At 34.7% G+C, this 20,547-nt stretch overlaps 1 protein-coding gene and 1 pseudogene across 9 annotated transcripts in view; both read left to right on the top strand.

Annotated features, from left to right (window-relative positions):
• Positions 1-20,547, top strand: part of FAM184A (family with sequence similarity 184 member A) — a 106,576-nt gene that overhangs the window by 60,258 nt on the left and 25,771 nt on the right. For 7 of the 9 annotated variants that reach the window (XR_003126413.3, XR_007413252.1, XM_025422880.3 and 4 more), the window contains 4 exons: positions 1,726-1,887; positions 3,608-3,729; positions 5,523-5,673; positions 16,714-16,755. Coding sequence is in view for 7 of the 9 variants with exons in the window: in XM_025422880.3 (XP_025278665.1) it covers positions 1,726-1,887; positions 3,608-3,729; positions 5,523-5,673; positions 16,714-16,755 (477 nt within the window). In the remaining 2 variants the exon portion in view is untranslated. The remainder of the gene's footprint in view (positions 1-1,725; positions 1,888-3,607; positions 3,730-5,522; positions 5,674-16,713; positions 16,756-20,547) is intronic. The other 2 variants (XM_025422876.3, XM_025422872.3) reach the window with 1 other exon arrangement.
• On the top strand, positions 5,069-5,502 carry LOC112645630 (small nuclear ribonucleoprotein G-like; annotated as a pseudogene).

Below are 20,547 nucleotides of genomic sequence, written 5' to 3'. Positions count from 1 at the left end.
AGTCCCCATGGCCAACAGAATGAGATGACCTAACTGGTTTATACTTCGAAGAAGCGCTGGGTTCATTCCTGGGTTTGGGTTGACATGGACCCACATGGGAAGAAAGGTAGATAGCTCACATGACCAAAGGAGATTTTGATCTTGGAAGACAACAGATGTGTTCCTCACATATCCACTTTTATTATATTTTAGAAAACAAGGTTTAATTAGTTGTGTTCATTACTTATTATTTTGCTTATTATGTTTAAAGTTTTTGTATAATAACTAGAATACTGTTGTCTGTCAGTTTTTTCATGTATTCCATTTGTACATGTAACTTTTACTCATTTGAAAATTACCTGGATTGTAGAACAAAATTTTTCTACATGTTGATAAATTTGATTGTCCTCTCCTTACTGATTGGTACCTGGTATTTGTATGTTGCTTTCTAGTTAAAGAATCTTTTCCCATATATCCTTGAATTTAAATATTATAACTGTGAGGGCAGCATCATTATTCCTATTTTATAGTGGCAGACCAAGAACTGGAAACTGGATTTTTTACTGAGTTCAGTACTCTTTTTTTTTTTTTTTTTTTTTAACTAAACTGTACCCCCAAAGTGGGGCTCAAACTCATGACCCCAGCTGAGCTAGCCAGATGCCCCAGGTTCAATACTCTTTAACTCTGTTACTCCTTATAGTATTCATTCACCCCTGTAACACATTTATGACAAGCCAGATAAAAAATGGAAGGTTTCCAGCTCATTTTATGAGGTTGGCATCCCTTTAAAAATACTAACAAATATAAAAATGTTACCATCACCAGAATTATTCAGTATATAAACATCTGGGTGGAAAGGGGACAGGAAGAGGGGTGGTGAATTGAGAGAATGTTGAAGGAAAACGTTTGCAGCTTTCCTTGTGATCCCTGTATTTATAATGAGAAATATTCAGGTGTTATTTTAAAATTAGCAGTTTTCAAAAAAAATAAAAATAAAAATTAGCAGTTTTCATTTCTGTAGAGTTTTGATAGCTTGGCTGTTTTATAAAAAGATTTTTTTTTTTCTTCATAGCACTTTCCTAGTTAAAGTATTTCTTTTATTGATCTTAGTTCTCATAACTTGAGGATATGGATCTGTCTAATCAATAGATTGCCTTATTAACTCCTAATTTCAAGAGTGTATAAATTCAACTCTTAACAATTTCCTGAGGAAATTTTGTAGGGAAACAAAGAAATCACAACTTATTCTAATATGCATTTATTAGCTCATCAATGTTGACCTAAGTCAGTCACCTTTATAAACCAGCAGGAGAACTGGGCTCAAATGAAGTATAAGTGATTCCATTTTAAAGAGCAGTTTTAAAAATATTTGTATCTAAAAAAATACTTTTTCTCCCTCTTTGATATAATCTTCATCTTGTTTCCATTCCTTTTGATAGGTATTTGATTATTTGATAGAAACAGGAATTCTCTTTGTTAAAATAGAGACTTGAGTTATCCACTTATTCACATGGTTGTCACAAAAAAGGGAAATTGTAAATATGGAGGTCCTTGTAAAAAAAAAAAAAAAAATCCAAAAAAAAACAACAGATGAAAGCTATCATGATTATTGAGTGCCTCTTCCAAATTCATCAAAGAAATCCATTCAGTAAAATTACCACTAAAGAAAAAAAGACTTTAAGAAAACAAACATGGCTGTTTTGCTGGTTGATTGAGATATATTAAAAGTACTACATGTACTTGCAGATTGGCCGCCTCCAAGATCTAGTGAGGAAAAGTGAACAAGGTCTTGGCTCTGCAGAAGGCCTCATTGCTAGTCTTCAGGACTCCCAGGAGAGACTTCAGAATGAGCTCGACTTGACTAAAGGCCGGCTGAAGGACACCAAAGATGCTCTATTAAATGTTGAGGTAATTTTATAATACCTGCTATAATCTAAACATCAGCAAGGTAAAAATATAATTAGGTAGTCTCCTTAAAGTTTATTACCCGTCATCAAATGGGTATTGGTTCCTGACTGTCAACCTGTTCGTTGGCACCTGTGGGGGAATCCAGACACAGGTAAGCAAGACTCTGCCCTTAAGACATCTTAGGCCATGGTTGGTAAATAAGGAGTAAGATGCTGATGACAATGATGACAATATTGTATTCTGGCAATACTCAACCTTGCTGAGCCTCTGTTTCCTCACTATAACCTCCTCCTGTTGTTATGAGGATCCCAGGAGGCAATGGATATGGAAACACTTGGAAAAAAAAAAAAAAGAGCAAGTATTTTCTTTACCTCTTTTCTTTCCCTATTAATGTCTAATAAAGTACTTTGCATTCAGTAAAAGAAATACTTTTTAAGTAATTCTGCCCTGTTTAATCCTGCCCGTGGTGACAAAAATAGTTCCTAGAGGCAGAATACTTAGTGAAAAGGACAGTTGATTAAAATGGCTGGATCCAGTTTTCAGAATTTACTGCTTGTAGCCAGGTCAGCAGTGTAGCATGGCAGGTTTCAACATGGACTTTCTTCTCTCCGATTAACGTGGATATGCCCCTCAGCAGCACTACAACACATGCTGTTAGTAAGTGGGTGATCCAGAAAGGGTCATTGTGAAAGCAGAAGGAAGCACCATCATCTGTTCCTTTCCTGTTGTAGCTGAAGAGCTGCCCCACTGCTGGCAGGGACCCATGGTTGCTATGTTGTCCAAGCAGGTCACCTCTAGCCCTAGGCTCCTGAGAGCCACTTAATGCTAATCTACAGGCATTTCATATATATATATATATATATATATATACACATATATATATATATAAATTATATATATTTATGAATTATATATATTAGGTTTATGAATTATATATTTATATATATAATTCATATATATTTATATATAATTTATGAATTATATATATATATTAGGTTTCCATAACATTAAACACAATCCCTGGTTTAAAGTTCTATAGTGAAAACAATTAGTAGCCAAATGTCTTATAATTATTTTAATCATGTCAGTAAGGTATAGCTACAATGCATCAGCTCTGAATAAATAGCAAACTTTTGAATATAAATATGAATGAATTTGAATAATGTATCTGTAATGTGTATATATTTGAAGATACTATCCAACATGGAAAGTTAAGATTATCAGTTATGCTAGCTTTAAACTGTTTAAAATGATTTGTAAAATTAGAAGCCTTAATGAAACATAGTTTGCACAAGGACATTTAAAATATAAAGTATGTGAAAAAAAAAATATAAAGTATGTGCCACATATTTTACTCAGAAATCTTGAATAATTATTATAGATAGCTTTATCAGTTATTGTGCTATAAGGATTTAAATTATAATGCAAGCACTCTACTTATTTGAAATAACCAGCAATGACTTTGCCTTTAAAATATTTATTTATTTATTTATTTATTTATTTATTTATTTATTTATTTATTTATGATAGAGAGAGAGAGGCAGAGACACAGGAGGAAAGAGAAGCAGGCTCCATGCCGGGAACCCGACGTGGGACTCGATCCCGGGTCTCCAGGATCAAGCCCTGGGCCAAAGGCAGGCCCTAAACCGCTGAGCCACCCAGGGATCCCCTGACTTTGCCTTTAAAGACTTGTTTTCATTGACATGTTTTTATTCTTCAGGGTGAGCTAGAACAAGAAAGGCACCAGCATGAAGAAACACTTGCTGCCATGAAAGAGGAAGAGAAGCTCAGAGTGGACAGAATGGCCCATGACTTAGAAATAAAATGGACTGAAAACCTTAGGTATGTTTTTTACTCTGTAATGTAATCTTTTTTTTTTTCATTCTCTCTCTTTTTTTAATAATAAATTTATTTTTTATTGGTGTTCAATTTGCCAACATACAGAATAACACCCAGTGCTCATCCCATCAAGTGCCCCCCTCAGTGCCCGTCACCCATTCACCCCTACCCCCCGCCCTCCTCCCCTTCCATCACCCTTAGTTCGTTTCCCAGAGTTAGGAGTCTTTATGTTCTGTCTCCCTTTCCGATATTTCCCACACATTTCTTCTCCCTTCCCTTATATTCCCTTTCACTATTATTTATATTCCCCAAATGAATGAGAACATATAATGTTTGTCTTTCTCCGATTGACTTACTTCACTCAGCATAATACCCTCCAGTTCCATCCATGTTGCAGCAAATGGTGGGTGTTTGTCATTTCTTTTTTTTTTTTTTTTTTTTTATTTATGATAGTCACAGAGAGAGAGAGAGGCGCAGAGACACAGGCAGAGGGAGAAGCAGGCTCCATGCACCGGGAGCCCGATGTGGGACTCGATCCCGGGTCTCCAGGATCGCGCCCCGGGCCAAAGGCAGGCGCCAAACCGCTGCGCCACCCAGGGATCCCCTGTTTGTCATTTCTAATGGCTGAGTAATATTCCATTGTATACATAAACCACATCTTCTTTATCCATTCATCTTTCGATGGACACCGAGGCTCCTTCCACAGTTTGGCTATTGTGGACATTGCTGCTAGAAACATCGGGGTGCAGGTGTCCCGGCGTTTCATTGCATCTGTATCTTTGGGGTAAATCCCCAGCAGTGCAATTGCTGGGTTGTAGGGCAGGTCTATTTTTAACTCTTTGAGGAACCTCCACACAGTTTTCCAGAGTGGCTGCACCAGTTCACATTCCCACCCACAGTGTAAGAGGGTTCTGTAATGTAATCTTAATACAGATGTGCCAAAGTGTTTTTCCACTATATAGCTTATGTTGTCTTAGCATTAAAATCATAGTTGATAGCATTTTTAATGAATGTTTTCATGATTAGATGCAGAGAAATTGGAATTCTTTTTTTATGCTTGAATACTTTTTCTGATCTTATTTTCTTTATATAAAATACTAACCTCAAGTCAGAAGACTTGTTTTAGTACCTGTTCTGCCGTTAAAAACTGATAATCAGTGATCTTAGATAAATTATTAACTTACCTAAGTCCTATAAGCCTGATTAAAAAAATAATCAACTCTTATTCTGAGTTGACTTTTGAGGAAGATTAATTAAATACTTAGAAAACCTGTGAACAACTACACTGTAACTACTGAGAGGAATAATTATCTTTAAAAAGCAAAGGCATTTGGGGCCTACCATGGGAGCATGAGGGATGCTACAAATTCCATTTGGAGGCAACTTTGAGCTTGCTGAGTCGACACAAAGCTCACCCTCTTAAGTTGAAAAAATTGTGAACAAGAAATTATCATTGACAGTTAAAAGGTGGCAGACATGTCCAAGGAATATTGCAGGGGTTCGATCTGTTTATGAATCTTGTGATGGATGAATGTCTGAAGATGGTAACTAGTGCGAAACAGAACAATATTGGAATGGTGGTAATATGAGGAAATGGTATATTAGAAGCCTTGCAATAAGTAAAAACAATGGGTATGTTCATCAGAAGAAATCAGTAGCTTTCACATGTCTGTTCTCCATAGCACCTCTTTTATTGCAATACGAATACCAGGTCATGTGCATTTTTATATTGAACTTTTTTGTTAAACTTTTATAATACTAAAAAAAAAAAAAGTAAGGCATTTGTTTTATTTTAGACAGGAGTGTTCTAAACTTCGTGAAGAGCTAAGACTTCAACATGAAGAAGATAAGAAGTCAGCAATGTCTCAACTTTTGCAGTTAAAGGAACGAGAGAAAAATGCAGCCAGGGATTCATGGCAGAAGAAAGTAGAAGATCTCTTAAACCAGGTAATTAATAGTCTCTAACATTCTGAAAGTTCATTTTCTTTGACATTCTCTAGCCAGGGAAATATTATAAAACATTGTGCATTAATTCGCTATATTTTGTTATTTTTCATAGGGCAAATTTTAAATTTTAAAAATGAATAAAATCAAAGGAGACATATTTAATAACTTGTGAAACATTGTACTAAATAATGTTATATATGCAGTCCTAAATTCTATAAAGAATTTACAGGTTTTGGTTTAATATTTGAACTGAACACTTTAGAGATTTTTAAATGGAGAAATTACCCATATTTTGAAAGTATAAAATCTTTTTTTCAAGCCACTAGATATCATTTGGGCCCTGGGAGGTAAAATTTATTAAATACATCCTGATTGCCTATAGTTGTATCAGAGGTGAGCAGTTTCTTTCTCACCAAAAGAAGGTTGCCTGTTACACTTCAAAATGTTATCAATAAGAGGTAGTGTTATATTTATCTTATAAATATATCTATATAAATCTTTCTTATGTCCTAAATCTATCTTCTTCTGTCAGATTAACCTATTTCCATTTATAACTATAATTAAAAGAATTTTCACTCATTTACACAACTTCTAAATTTATGAATTCTTAGCACTCTCCTGCAAAGCCAGCTATTAAATAAGACTGACTGCATGAGTCACTAGTTGATAAGCAAGTGCAGAACTTGGACAAGAAGCAGCTCTGTAATTTAGTGCTAGAAATCTACTATTATCTTTCTATTTGTGATCATGATGAATTTCAAAATAAACAGGATAGGCTTTCTATAGGATAACTTACTACATAGTAAATACATATATGCAGTATCTTTCAGGAGTAATTGGGGCCTGCCACTTTGTGTCTGGTCTTTCATTGCTTATTGGTTACCTTCTGTACACTTATTTTACGTTCCTATTTAGAGACCTAAAAGGATGGATTTTCCTGGATAGACTGGTACTACTCTTCTATGATGTTCTGTACTTTAAAAGATTTGTTCAATTATATAATAAAAACGAAAATCACCCCTGAAAGCCTGCCTTGTTTTTCAATCACAAACTATTGATATAGACATTTTTTGGCTGGTCCTGGCACTGTAAAGAGGACCTACCACTTCTCCCATCTGTTTTCTATTAAATTATTTCATTACTCATGTAATCTCACTTATAATAAATTGTCAAATTTCATCCATGCTTCTTCTCTGATACTTTTTCTTTTTTTTTTTTTCCCCAGTGTCTCTTCTGCATTGTTTATTCCTGAGAGGACATAATGTTTTGCATGTTATTTTAGTTCTGTGTATCATAAAGTAATTTATTACATAATGACTCCAATTTTTGCCAGTTTTATAGAAATAATATTCTGATCAGGTTTCAAAACAGATTAACCATAAATATCAGTATAACCAGAAATTAATTGCCTCCAAAGATGAAACTTTCTGTGCTGCTCTGTGCCATCAGTCCCATTTCCAAAATTATAATATCTTCCCTTCTCCCCACTTCTAAAATCTATAGGGCATACACCTTCCCACAGATAAGCCTGCAAATAGCTGTTGTACCTTGGGATCCTCTGTACTTGAAGAAAGTTAAAACAAGTGAACAAAGGATTCCACTGAAGTGAAAGTAGTTATTGTGTCATCAAAGTTGCACTCTTTCCAGGCGTGTTGAGAGGACAAACTTCTAGCAGGACCAGCAGTCTTTTCTTGGCCCTTTGGATCTTGTTTGCTTGATTATTTTGGATGGATTCCTAGACCAGTGTGTTATATATACCTGCTCTATCACTTTCCACTTGCCTGACTCCTACTAAGCCCTGTTCCTCATACCTTCCATGCCCCAGTGCTGAGCCCTACCACCATTTCACTCTGCTTACTACTACTGGCCTCACTCATCCCCTTGTCCCTAGCACACCAGCACCCCGCTGCACTTAGGGAAAACAGATCTGGCGTGGGCTTTGTGACATTTAAGGAGTAAGAGTGGGGAGCAGAATTGGAACAGCCAGGTGAAAAGTATTGGAGGATCTGTGTTTTCACATATTTTAACTATGAAGTGAACACAAGTCTGTTTTTGTGTCTTGGTTTACTTGTATTTTATTCTGCTTAGAGCAAAGAAGAAATAGTGTATCTTTCATGTGAACTTAATCTCTTGAGATTTAATTCTGATTTAAACTTACCTATCAAGGGCAGCCCAGGTGGCTCAGAGATTTAGTGCTGCCTTCAGCCCAGGGTGTGATCCTGGAGACCCGGGATTGAGTCCCACGTCGGGCTCCCTGCATGGAGCCTGCTTCTCCCTCTGCCTGTGTCTGTGCCTCTCTCTCTGTGTCTCTCATGAATAAATAAATAAAATCTTTTAAAATAAATAACTTTACCTATCAAGAAATGAGCAAAGAAAGACATAAGATTTTCACTTTTCTTCAGTCAGATGTTCTTTACCTTATCAAAATTACCCAAAGCTATTATTTTTATTCTGTGCTCTGATCAGAATCTAATTTCATATTTTTAGTTTTAATGTTTCACTATGTTCTTTTTTTTCTGTCCAATGATTATACTTTAGTTCAAAACTAGGTATAGTTTCTGGGCTAATTAGCGTACGTTTGAATTTCTTTAAAGCAAAAGAACTACATTTTTATTCTTCAACTCTATCTAAAGAAAAGTGAGTACACAGAGTCCTCTTTGATCATACTTTATACTTGTGATCCTAAAATGTCATCATATATCCTTTCATTTCACCTTTTTCAGGGCAAATTTTATTTTGTGTCCAGTCCAGTGAATTACTATTCTAATTCCTTCATTCAGATCAGTGGACTGAGAAATTTGGGAGACACACAATCATTCAGACATAGAACTGTGGGACTTTGTAGTTTGGGTCTGAATCTCCATTTTGAACTTTGAGGCCCTTATGTAGCTGGTTATAGCCACTGTGTATATGACACAGTTTTTAGCCTATCTATAATCTAACAAGAGAAGAAGATTTAGTTACAGATACCTACAGTAATGGTCTGGACAGTTTGTACTATAGGAGCAATGATGTGCTGGATCTGGTTCCTACCAGGTCACACAGCTCTGATTATGTGGAGGCCTTTACAGCCCCATATTCTGGGACATGTTGGTGGCTAACAGATATCCACAGTGAGAATATTCACACCACAGACAACCAGCACGTACTGCACATCTGCACATCTCTGATTTTTCAGAGAGCTATTACATACTTAGCAATTTACCACTGGGTGGGAGTATAGAGTGACATGGCAGTGTGATTGGGGAAAATGTCATTGGAGAGATCAGCTCTAGGGTGACTTTCAAATAGGGTAAAGGATAAACACAAATATTTCTATCCATTTAACATTTGATTGAATATACTCTTATTTCCCAGGCACTCTGAGAAATACAGAAAAATGAGGTGGGGACAGTTGGGATGAAAGGTCAGTGTGAAAAATTTTGACTTCCGAGCATAGGAGTTCATAGTTCACTCAGTAAGGTATGGGATTGTCAAAGATTTATGGATAGGAGAATAACATCTTGAAAGTTTTATTTTAGGGAGCTTTATGTGGCTGTGATACTGAAGTGAGGGTGAAATGGAGCGATCTCAATATAAATAATCCAAAACATCTGAAACAGAACTCTTGAATACACATGCACCCAACCATCACCCCTCAACCTAAGCCAGATGTTCCTCCTAGACACTGCCATCCATTTATTGCTCAGCCATCTCTAACTCCTCTCTGTCACCCTGTACAGCCAGTCCATCTGCATTTCCTGCTATTCTGCCTTCACCCAGGGTCTGCCCATTTCCCAGTACTTCCTCTGCTACCACCCTAGTCCAAATTATTGCAGTTCTCCCTACACTGTAAATGGAACCTGTATTTGGTCTTCCGCATCTTCTCTTGCCCACCTGCATATTGTTTCTCAACCAGCTGGAGTGATACTTTTAAAATATTAAATCAGATCACGTTACTCCCCTGCTTAAAACCTTCCATGTTTAGATTACAATCCATACTTCTGTGGCCTATACCAGCAGCCTTATGATTTGTCTCCTGCCACTCCTTCCCTTCTTTTTCTGGAGTTCTACTGGAAGACTTGGCAGTTCCTGGAACACACACACACACATCCCAAGGTTAATCCATCCCAGAGCCTTTGCTCCTACCAGTCCCTCCACATGGAACTCACTTTCCCCGGATCTTATGGCTTATTCTTTTACTTTCTGCTCAATCTTAACTCTTCAAAAAGATCTTCCTTAACCACTTCCTCTAAAATAGCACCCTCCATCATTCTGTGTCCTCTTATTCTGTTTTGTGTGTCTTCAAAACATTTGTTACTACATAGCATCATGTTGATTCTTTTCCCTGTTAGAATGTAGTTTCATGAGAGCTGGATCTTTATCTGTACTGTTCACTATTGCATACTCAGCTCCCTAAACTGCCTGCCATATAGTAAGCACTCAATAGTTGTTGAATGGAGTGAAGAAAAACCGAGGCATAGCACTGAAGAGGAAGTTGTCAGATATATGAAGTACAAATGATTCTGCCCATTTAGAACCTGAATTGAGTTTTTTTTTTTTTTTTCACTGAAAATACAAGAGAAACTATAAGGGAACAAATCATGAAATTTGAGGGACTACTTTGGTAAAGGAGAAAGAAATGTTAAAGTTGACTCAGGATTTAAAGCCAGAATAAACATCTGAGACAGGGAGGTCATGAACTACTTAATTGAGGGGATGGTAAGTTTAGTTTTAGACATATTGATTCTACCATCATAGGAAATTTTAGAATTTTTCACACTCATCTAGAAAGGGCAATGACATGAATAAGAAATAGAACATTAAAATAAGTGCTGTTGATTAAGACCGACTGAGAAGCCAGCTTCTGGAGGTGTTGCACACTGTGTTCTGATTTCTCGACCAGTGCTGTCCAAGATGGTAGCTACTAGCCACATATGACTGTTGAGCACTTGAAATGGGATTCATCCAAACTGAGATGTCATTGTAAAGGGTATGCTAGGTTTCAAATACTTAGTACAAAAACTGGATGGATTGTCTGTCTCACTAATATTTTTGTATGCTGTATTCACATTTTGAGATGATAATGTTTTGGATAGATAGGGTTAAATATATGACTAAAAATCTTTTTTAAAAATATGGCTATTAAAACCTTTTTAGATTATACACATGGCTCTCAGTGACAATTCTATTAGCAGTGGTCTGCACTATTTATTTTTTTTTTTTTTAAGATTTTATTTATTTATTCATGAGAGACACTGAGAGAGGCAGAGACCCAGGCAGAGGGAGAAGCAGGCTCCATGCAGGGAGCCTGATGTGGGACTTGATTCCCCGTCTCCAGGATCATGCCCTGGGCCAAAGGCAAGTGCTAAACTGCTGAGCCCTGCAGGGATCTCCTGGTTTACACTATTTAGATCACAAAAATTTTGAGTAAGTTTGGCTCAGTGCTGATTCTGCTAGCTGCATTTCTTAACTCTAAAGTTTCATGCTAGGAAGGAATTCTCTTTAGAAATTGCATTTCTGCCTACTGGAAAAAGATGGTATTTTCATCAGTTTTTATGTTGATTTTAAAAGAATAACAATAATACCTTGTAATGGAAGAATAGATACAAATGGGTTCTGAGGTAGAGATTAGAAAGGGAGCTGGAATCATCTCTTCCCAGCTAACACAAAGACTTTGACCGAGCCCTGAGCAATGATCAGTGAAGCTGACCCTGAGTTTTCTTATTAGGAGAGCAGGAAACCATGTAGAACAAACATCATAGATCCAGCCTGAGCCCTGGAAAAAGAGATGATTGGAATAAGGAAAAAGGAAGTCAAAGGGAAGAGCAGTGGAAAGAGTGAAGGGAAAAAAAATACGGAGAAAGAGAAGCCAGCTAGAACAAAGAGTGGGAATAGCAGGTTACGACGCTAGAAAATGTGGAATGGAATTAAAGTCTACCAAAAATCAGTCAACATCCATTATTCTTTATACTTCAGTTCCTGGATTCAAAGTTAATATGCAGTATTTTCCTTAGGAAATATGAAGCTTGTTTTTAAACTCTCTTCAGTCAAAAAAATTAATGATCTTATTGTACTTTAACTGTAGTATGTCCTCTTTTATCAGATTTAGTGTTGTTAGTGTTCTTCCTCTTGAGATTTTTTTCTTCCAAGATTAATGATTCTAAATTGTTTTTTCAATTAATTTGCAAATCTAAAAGTGTTTAATTTTCTTTTCCCTACCCAAACCTCCTTCTTTAGAATAAGTTAATCCAGTTGTTAAATTGGTAGCTTTAGGAGAAAAGAGTGAAGAGATGGAACAATGATATCTACAGCTGGCTTTAAAAAGAGATGCTAAAATACTGGGGCGTTCTTAATGTGTACTAAGCATGTATCTATTCTGCAAAATACTATAGTAAGACCTGTGATGAAATGCAGTTTGTGCCTTCAGAGGTGGTAGGACCAGAACACACCTGAAAAACTACTTAAAAACATTTAGACAGCATTGTAGTAACAAATCAACTTAATATATTCCTATTTCATATGACAAATACTAAAAAAGCATTTTGGATCTTAAGTTCATTGGGTATATGATTATAAAGTTATTTTAGATAATCTCTGAGAAAAGTGTAAGAATTATTTAAAGTGATAGCTTGTCTTCATCTTAATTTCATTTATTATATGCCTGTTATTACACTTTAGTTTAAATGTTGAACAATTATTCATGAGTTTTTCTTCTGCTTTTGCTTCAGAAGAATTATTAAAGCTGTGATTTTTACTTTCTAAAACTTAAGTTTCTCTCAGTCACTTTTCTGTAGATATAGTAAAACTTGAAATTAATATTAGGGAAAGTACATAATTTGCTTTAAGAAATTACCATATTGTATACTAAATATTGAATTTTAGAACATTTTATTAGGCTTTAACATATTTCACTTGAATTTCAGTGTAAGATTAGTGTACATGTTATTTCAAGGAAGTTAAAAATTTGATAAATGACATTTCTTGTGTTAGTAAAGAGAATTTTATTCTGTCTTTTGACATTTGTCAAAAATTTAGTGCTTTTGATACACCATGTAGTGCGCTAGACTCATAATGGAATCATAATGATCTCTGCTTTCCTAGTGCTTATCATCTAGAAAGGAAGGCAAATAGAAATAACAGTTTAACACATTAACTCCTTACAACTGAGGTACATACACAGCATGTGTACCCTGGGGACCTAACATAGTCTGGGAACTTGGGGAAGGTTTATTGAACTGTGGGATCCTTTACTTAGGATCTGAGAGAGAAGCAGGAGTCAGGCCAAGAGGAGAAGGAAAACAACATTCTGAGCAGAATGGGGATGTATGTGCAAAGGCCCTCAGGCAGCCCCCAAATACCTTTGCTCTGGAGAAAAGAGAATCAGAAGGCTGGGGAGGAGGCAGCATTGGATCACTTGGGGTTTTGTTGAGACTTTGTCTAAAGAACAATGAGGAACTGTTGAGAGATTTTAATCAGGAGTGTGAAATATTCATACTCAACTTCAAAACTCTGGCTGCAGTATGGAGAATAGACTACAGTGGGACAAGTTAGGTGCCATTCAATGAATATTTTTCCCTCTTGGCAGTTTTTCTTTGTTCTGATTAATATTTTCTGGACAAATATTTAGTATGCTCATTAGTTCATTTCTCTTAGAGGATATATTTTTAAATCTTAGAATCTGTTGACCTTGTCAACAGGATTTTTGCATGATACTAGTAGATGTAGTTTTTTCTAAATAACTTTATTCTTTTTAACTGAAATTTCTCTTTACTGCTCTTTTTATGGGGGAGAGGAAAAGTAAGGTAGGGAGTAGCAAAAACTAAATAAGAGTTCATATCATTCATTTAGTCTTAAATAAGCATTTATTGACCTATTTACTTTTTGCCACATACTGTTAGGCACTTTGGATACAACTAAGAATAAGACCTGGTCTTTGTCCTCCAAAAGCTGGTAGTTCAGTGGATTTCAATGTTTATATATTAATATGTTTGCAAATTGCAAACGTGTAAAATCTTGTGCTATTTTCTAAATGAATAAACTGATATTTAGAACAATGGGATGACTCCTAAGAGCATATTTTCTTACAAAGTTCTAGATTTCTAATTGCATGCAGCAACTTTTTAAATTATTTTCAGTTTTCTTTCTCACTTATGTCAATGTCTGATTATATTCATCCTTCAAGAAAAGAAATCCTGAAACACATTCAGTAAGTCTTCTATGTTGAGGTGCTATCAATTGAAGAGGATGTCCTGAAGCCCTTTGCACTTATCTCAAAAATTAATAAGAAGCTTAAGATGTTTTAAAACAAATTGATTATTATAGAGGGCATCAGTTTTTATTAACATGGATCTTGCTTATATAGAAAGCTTAACCAAATAATATTTTTGCATACGGATTTTTAGTTCAGTATTCTTTCACGCAGACACTTAACTTGAGGGATCTCATCTAGTGTTGTGGCATAAATACCATCTCTATGTCAGTGACTTCCAAAGTTAAATCTCTAGCCTTGACTTCTTCACCTGAACTCAAAATCACTTGGTTGGCTAATAGGCATCTCAAATTTCACATGTTTGATTCAGAAATATTGATTGCCTATCACCATCCCCTAACCCATCATCTTCACTTCTTGGCACTGCTTGTTGCTCAAAACAAAAACTAAAGGTCATCTTTGATTTCTTTTTTCCCTTATCTCCTGTAACCTGTCAATCCTATTTATTCCACCTCCAAAACACCCCAGCTCCAAGTGTTTCCATCTCCCCTAGTAAACACTAGGCCAAGCCACCACTGTAATAGCCTCCTATCCAGTCTCCCCAGTTTCACTTTTCTTCATAGCACTCAAAGTAACCTTTTATGATGTAACTGATCTTGCCATTCCCCTCCCAAAGATTCTTTCAAGGTATTTCATTGAATTAAGACTCTTTGTTTTTATTGTCCTAGGCCTTAAGCCATCTGGCCCCTGCAAAAATCACGCATCTCATGTCATTGTCACAAACTTACTTTCCCCCCAGCACATATACACACATGCACACCTAGTCGCTCCCAGCTCACTTCCACCTCAAGGTCTTTGTGCTAGCTAATTCATGTGCCTGGACACCCTTTCCCCCATTTAGTGGCTGGCTTTTTCATTGATTTTCCAAGTTGAAGCGTCACTTCTTTCAAAAGATCTTTCCTAACAGTCAACCCAGTATCACTTACAGTCATTTGCTATCACAGCGGGTTTTTTTAATCATAGTTTTTATCATCAACTATTTCTTTGATTTTTTGTATATTTGTTTTATTGTCATATTCAACTTTCTATTCACTCTATACTTAAGATATTCCTGGAATTTAATAGTACTCCAATAAAGAATTTAATGAAAAAATAAATCTTACTTCATTTATGTATTAACCAATAAGGGTATTGTGACCCAGTAGCATTAGTGCATGTCCCCATTGCCACAGCCAGGTCTGTGATATGAGTCGCCCCAAGGCTCTGCTCAAGGACCATGCCTTTGGTTTAGCTATTTCCATGGCTTGTACCAGTGTGTTGCCAGACACAGTGCCCCTGTGAGTTTAGATTCCAAGTGTTCTAGAATACTTCTGTTGTATAAAATCTAAAATCTAGAATTCCTAAGGGATACCTGACATGCCACTTTACAATCTATCATATTAGCCTACTTTATCAGTTAGCTCAGGAATCCTCAATAACATACATATTTATGTCTGGTAATACTTAAAGAGTGAAAATAATATCTATTTCATAAGTAAATGCCATAAATTTTAAATTAACGTCTAGTACTAGGACAACAGTTCTGAGAAATACAAAGAGATAATACAAAAAAACACAACTGAAAATTCCTCAGCTTTTCATAAATTTTGTGAAGTCTGGAGAAGTATCTTATTAGTATATAAAGAATAAGTATGAGAAAGCATAAAGAAAAAGTAAGTAAAATTAATATAACTAATATATAAAAGAAAAAGTGTGTATGTCTATACAAATTGTATATTATGTATTATATATATAATTCTATGTATTATATATTTATGAGAAACTTTAAATTGAGTAGTTATGGAAAAACCAAATAGAAATTAATCTTTTTTCTCAACTTTCTTTCATAACACTAGTATACTATATTCTAAATTATATTAAATTATTAGAAAAAAAATGATTTACCAGATGAAAAACAAGTTTTAGTTTATGACATACCAAGGAATAATAATATGAAAAAAAGAATTCTTTTTTGTCTGAAAATGTGATAAATGTCCAAGTGAAAACTATTTCACAAGAACTTTTCTACTTAAATTACTAATATAAATTTAAATACTCTTTTATATTTTTGGAAAGCAGAAAAAAATGAGGCAATTGAAAATGAAGTCACATTTCCCCCCATATTTGGGGAAAGAGAGGGTATATATAGATTTTTCCAATTGTTTTATATCACTCTCAAAATTGCAATGAACTTTTGAAAAATAAACCTAGACCATAAATAATTTGCTAAATATATCCTAGAAAAAAGAATCGAAAAGATATAAAGGCATTTCTTTCTTCTTTCCCCCAAGTATAAAATCAGATTATTATTAAATGTTTATATTTTAATGATTAACTCATATTTATTTTTGGCCCCCAAATTATGCAGTTAGTGTTTCAGTTCTCATCTGCTCATTTCTCTTGAGAAATCTGTCATGAGCATACCATACCAGTAGTGAGTATAATGCTTTTTTGACACATTATATTTTAGATTTCTAAGAGGAACTTAGAACAGTAATATTTCTTTTAGGTCCTTCAATAACCATTATCTTTTCAACTGAACTCTGATATATGTAATGGCCTTCAATATTTTGCATAGGTAAGTCTGCCATCCCACAGGCATCAGATACTGTTTTAAGGGACTACAGAAAATTTAGATTGTGTCTTAAATTTTTTTTGTCTAATTCCTTTCTCAGAACTGTTTTCGATTTATTTTTTCTTGAGCATATTATAATTAATGTCCTGTGTTTTACTCTCCCTTTTAGATCCCTTTCTTTCACTTAGTTGATTTCTGAATGTTTCCCTTTATTCCTTTGATCTTTTCTTCCTAGCGGCACTCTCTGGGTGAAGCTTTGCATAAATCTATCAACAATGTAAGTGAGCGGCACTTACAGTTTGTACACAGGGGCATGTTGCACTTTTGATTTTGCGTAAATATTATCACTGCTTTAAAGTTTTAACTTATGATATAAAAAATACACTTCAGCATTCACTAACTTATGTTTTTGTATATGGGTAACAAAAGCTTCTAACTTTCAGCCATTCATTTGTGTATGTGCATACATCTACCACATTGTATTAATGGGCATATTTTTGTTATATAAAGTCAAGCAAGATTTTACCTCTCAAACATAAAATTTATTATTTAAATGCTTACTTTGAAAAATATTTTTGAAAACTATTAACTATTTGACTGTCGTAACAATGGATAAATGTAAATATGTTTTCTTTGGTTAAACTAGTTTATTTTGTGAGAAAGTAGTATCAATAAACAAGTAATAGTTGTGAAGGTTCATGAGATTCAGAACATATCTTACATTTTGATGTTGTAATTATTAAAAGACCAGTGAAATGAAGTAAATCCCTTTTCTAAGAACTGGCAAAGCTATTGTTCTTACTAACATATACAGAAATTAAGCCTCAAAGTAATATTCCAATGTAAACACTCATTTAAAAATTTTTCATATGTAATATGAAGATTAAAAAATATATATATTTTTTTTTTACCATACCCAACATTGTTCTTTAAAATAACAGAACTCGGGATCCCTGGGTGGCACAGCGGTTTGGCACCTGCCTTTGGCCCAGGGCGCGACCCTGGAGTCCTGGGATCGAATCCCACGTTGGGCTCCCGGTGAATGGAGCCTGCTTCTCCCTCTGCCTGTGTCTCTGCCTCTCTCTCTCTCTCTATCATAAATAAATTTTTTAAAAAATTAAAAAAAAATAACAGAACTGAACATCTTTGGATATTTTTCTTGATATCCTAGGGCAGAGGTCTGCAGACATTTTCTGTAAAAGGCCAGATGGTAATAAATACTTTTGGCCTTGTGAGCCGTGCAGTTTCTCTGGCAATTGTTGGAGTTTGCTGTTGTATAATGAAAGTGCCATAGACAATATGTGAATGAATCTGTGTAGTTATATGCCAATAAGAATTATTTTACAACAACAGGCTGCAGTTTGCCAACTCCTGTCTTAGGAGAATCAAAGTTTGAGATGTTCTGTGAAATTTTGATACTTCTGGAGTAAAACTATTTCCTCATACCTCTCTAAATTCTTTTTACTATGCAAGAAAAGAACATTTTATCTATTTTTAATATTAAACTTTGCTTTCTATATAAAAAATAATTAGGGCACCCCCGGTGGCGCAGCGGCGCCTGCAGCCCAGGGCGTGATCCTGGGGATCCTGGATTGAGTCCCACATCGGGCTCTCTGCATGGTGCCTGCTTCTCCCTCTGCCTGTGTCTCTGCCTCTCTCTCAATCTCTGCGTCTCTATGAATAAATAAATAAAATCTTAAATAAAAATAAAAAAATAAAATAAATAATTAGAAATACACGAATAAAGAGATGCCTGGCTGGCTCAGTAAGTAGAGCATGCAACTCTTGAGGTTGTGAGTTTGAGCCCCACATTAGGTGGAGAGATTACTTAAAAACATGAATACATTTAACACCATTTAAAAATATATTTAAGAATAAGCAACAAAGATATTCCAATGTTGGTGAAATAAGGCTACATTTAGAAATTCACATATAGTAAGAATTTGGGCATGATCACTATATTAAACCAGACTTTTTGACCTATGTACTAATTGGGATAGGAGTAAGAACCCAAATAAGGTAAGATTATTATCAGAATTAATTGTACTTCAGAATACATGTGACAACATAGTCACCTTTTCTTAAATAATTATAAATTAAAAAAACAACTTTAAATTGAAGTTAAATCATTAATAACTAATGGGAATGCCTTGATTCCTCTCTTATGAAAAAACTAAAAGGGGTTGGTGACACGATAAAATCCTCATTAATTAAGGAGATTAATTTTCCTTTTGTAACATCATAGTCATGAGGATCAGCTCTTCTGTCACCAGAATAACAAAATAACCCTGTCAGTGGTGTTGAGCAGAGTGAGCATCTACCCACTCCCTCCACACATTCTTTCCCAGCCTTCCATGCAAGAAATTTTCAGCTATATATTGCTTTGTTCTAAAATACAAGTGGTTATTGATAGCTTTGCCCTTTATAAAAGCTTTCTAATTTTTTTCAACGAAGAATGAGAGGGTGATTGAAAATATATTCCAGAAATATCTTAAGAACATTAAGTAGGTATTGTTGGTGATTCTTAATAAATTCAGTTTAGAGGTTTTCTTAGAAAAATACCAAGAAATTATGAACAATTCAGAATTTTCTCAGAATGGTCATAATTTCCCTAAGCTTAAATTGACGTTCTTAGCTCAACTCTTCAAAAATAGCAAATTAGTGGTTAAAGGGGGGGAGGGGGAATTAAAATATTCAAGGACCTTCAAACATTTTATATGAACATTTGTATAAGTTGTTGACATAGTAATAAATTATCCTTACTGTCCTCTAAGCCTGTATTAGCTGTTTTTAATGTTGCTTTATATATTTGAAAGTATTGAACTGAATTATCATATGGTTTAGACTAAGAATTTGTGTTGACCTTTCCTATCAAAATTGATAAGTATTTTGGCTTAACATAACTCCACGTCCCATGGTAACATCCTATTGTATCCAGTACCTCAAATTTGACTCATTTTCTATTTTGAGGGTGTTTTTTCATGCAGTACTGTGATGGCACAGAATCTTTGTGAAACTGCCCCGTAGGAAATTGGTGAAGCTTTCCTTTCTCCAGAAAAATGTATCCATATGTTTTTAATTTTAATTTCTGTCTTTCTGAAAATTTTACACTGTATTTTCAAAAAGACATCAGTGTTTTAAGTGGTAGAGATCAAAGGGTGGCATTTACTATTGCCCTTTAAAATTGTTTACAAAGTATCTTGTACCTACTGATCAGGAGACTATATTATATGACTCATATCCAACACATTTGATAAGATTTTTTTTTAATGAAGATAAATTTGTTTTTGAAATAAGGATTCATCTGATTTATTATTTGAAACCAACAAAATAAAAAGCATTAAAATTTAAAATTATAGAACGCCTGGGTGGCTCAGTGGTTGAGCATCTTCTTTGGCTCAGGTCATGATCCCATGGTCTCAGGATTGAGTCCCACATCAGGCTCCCTGCATGGAGCCTGCTTCTCCCTCTGCCTCTGTCTCTGCCTCTTTCTCTGTGTCTCTCATTAGTAAATAAATAAAATCTTTTAAAAAATTTTAAATTAAAACAGATATATAGAAACTAATATACTACATACTTTGAACATATAATTTGAACAACCATTTTCACTCATTTATTCAAATACCTTTCTATAATTCTGTAATAAAAGTACTGATCAAGATTGCCCAAACTATTTGACACAAAGTCTATCTTTGTTCTCTTTTATTTTGAATTAGTGAAATTTTATATTAATATGTATTTTCATATCCATAAAGTATACTAAAGTCAGCTGTTTAAATTATAGCTATAAAACATTAGTTCATTTTACATTGCTTTGCTCATTATTTGTTTTAAAGTGTCATGTAATTTTCATGTTGAATGATGCAGTGCTACTAATTTATTTATAAAACGAACAAAATAAGTTTTGATGTTGCATTGCATGATAAAGGCTTTCTGCATATAGTTCATGTTATGTTCTTGAGCATGAATCCAGATATTTTAGATAGCTTTAATATTAATTTGGTGTGCTTTCAAAGTTACTAATACAGAATATCTAAACTAAGTATATGTGAACACTACATTGCATGAT

This window comes from Canis lupus, chromosome 1 (assembly GCF_003254725.2).
Source record: "Canis lupus dingo isolate Sandy chromosome 1, ASM325472v2, whole genome shotgun sequence".
Lineage (NCBI taxonomy): Eukaryota > Metazoa > Chordata > Mammalia > Carnivora > Canidae > Canis > Canis lupus.
This window is presented reverse-complemented; position numbering and strand designations above follow the sequence as displayed.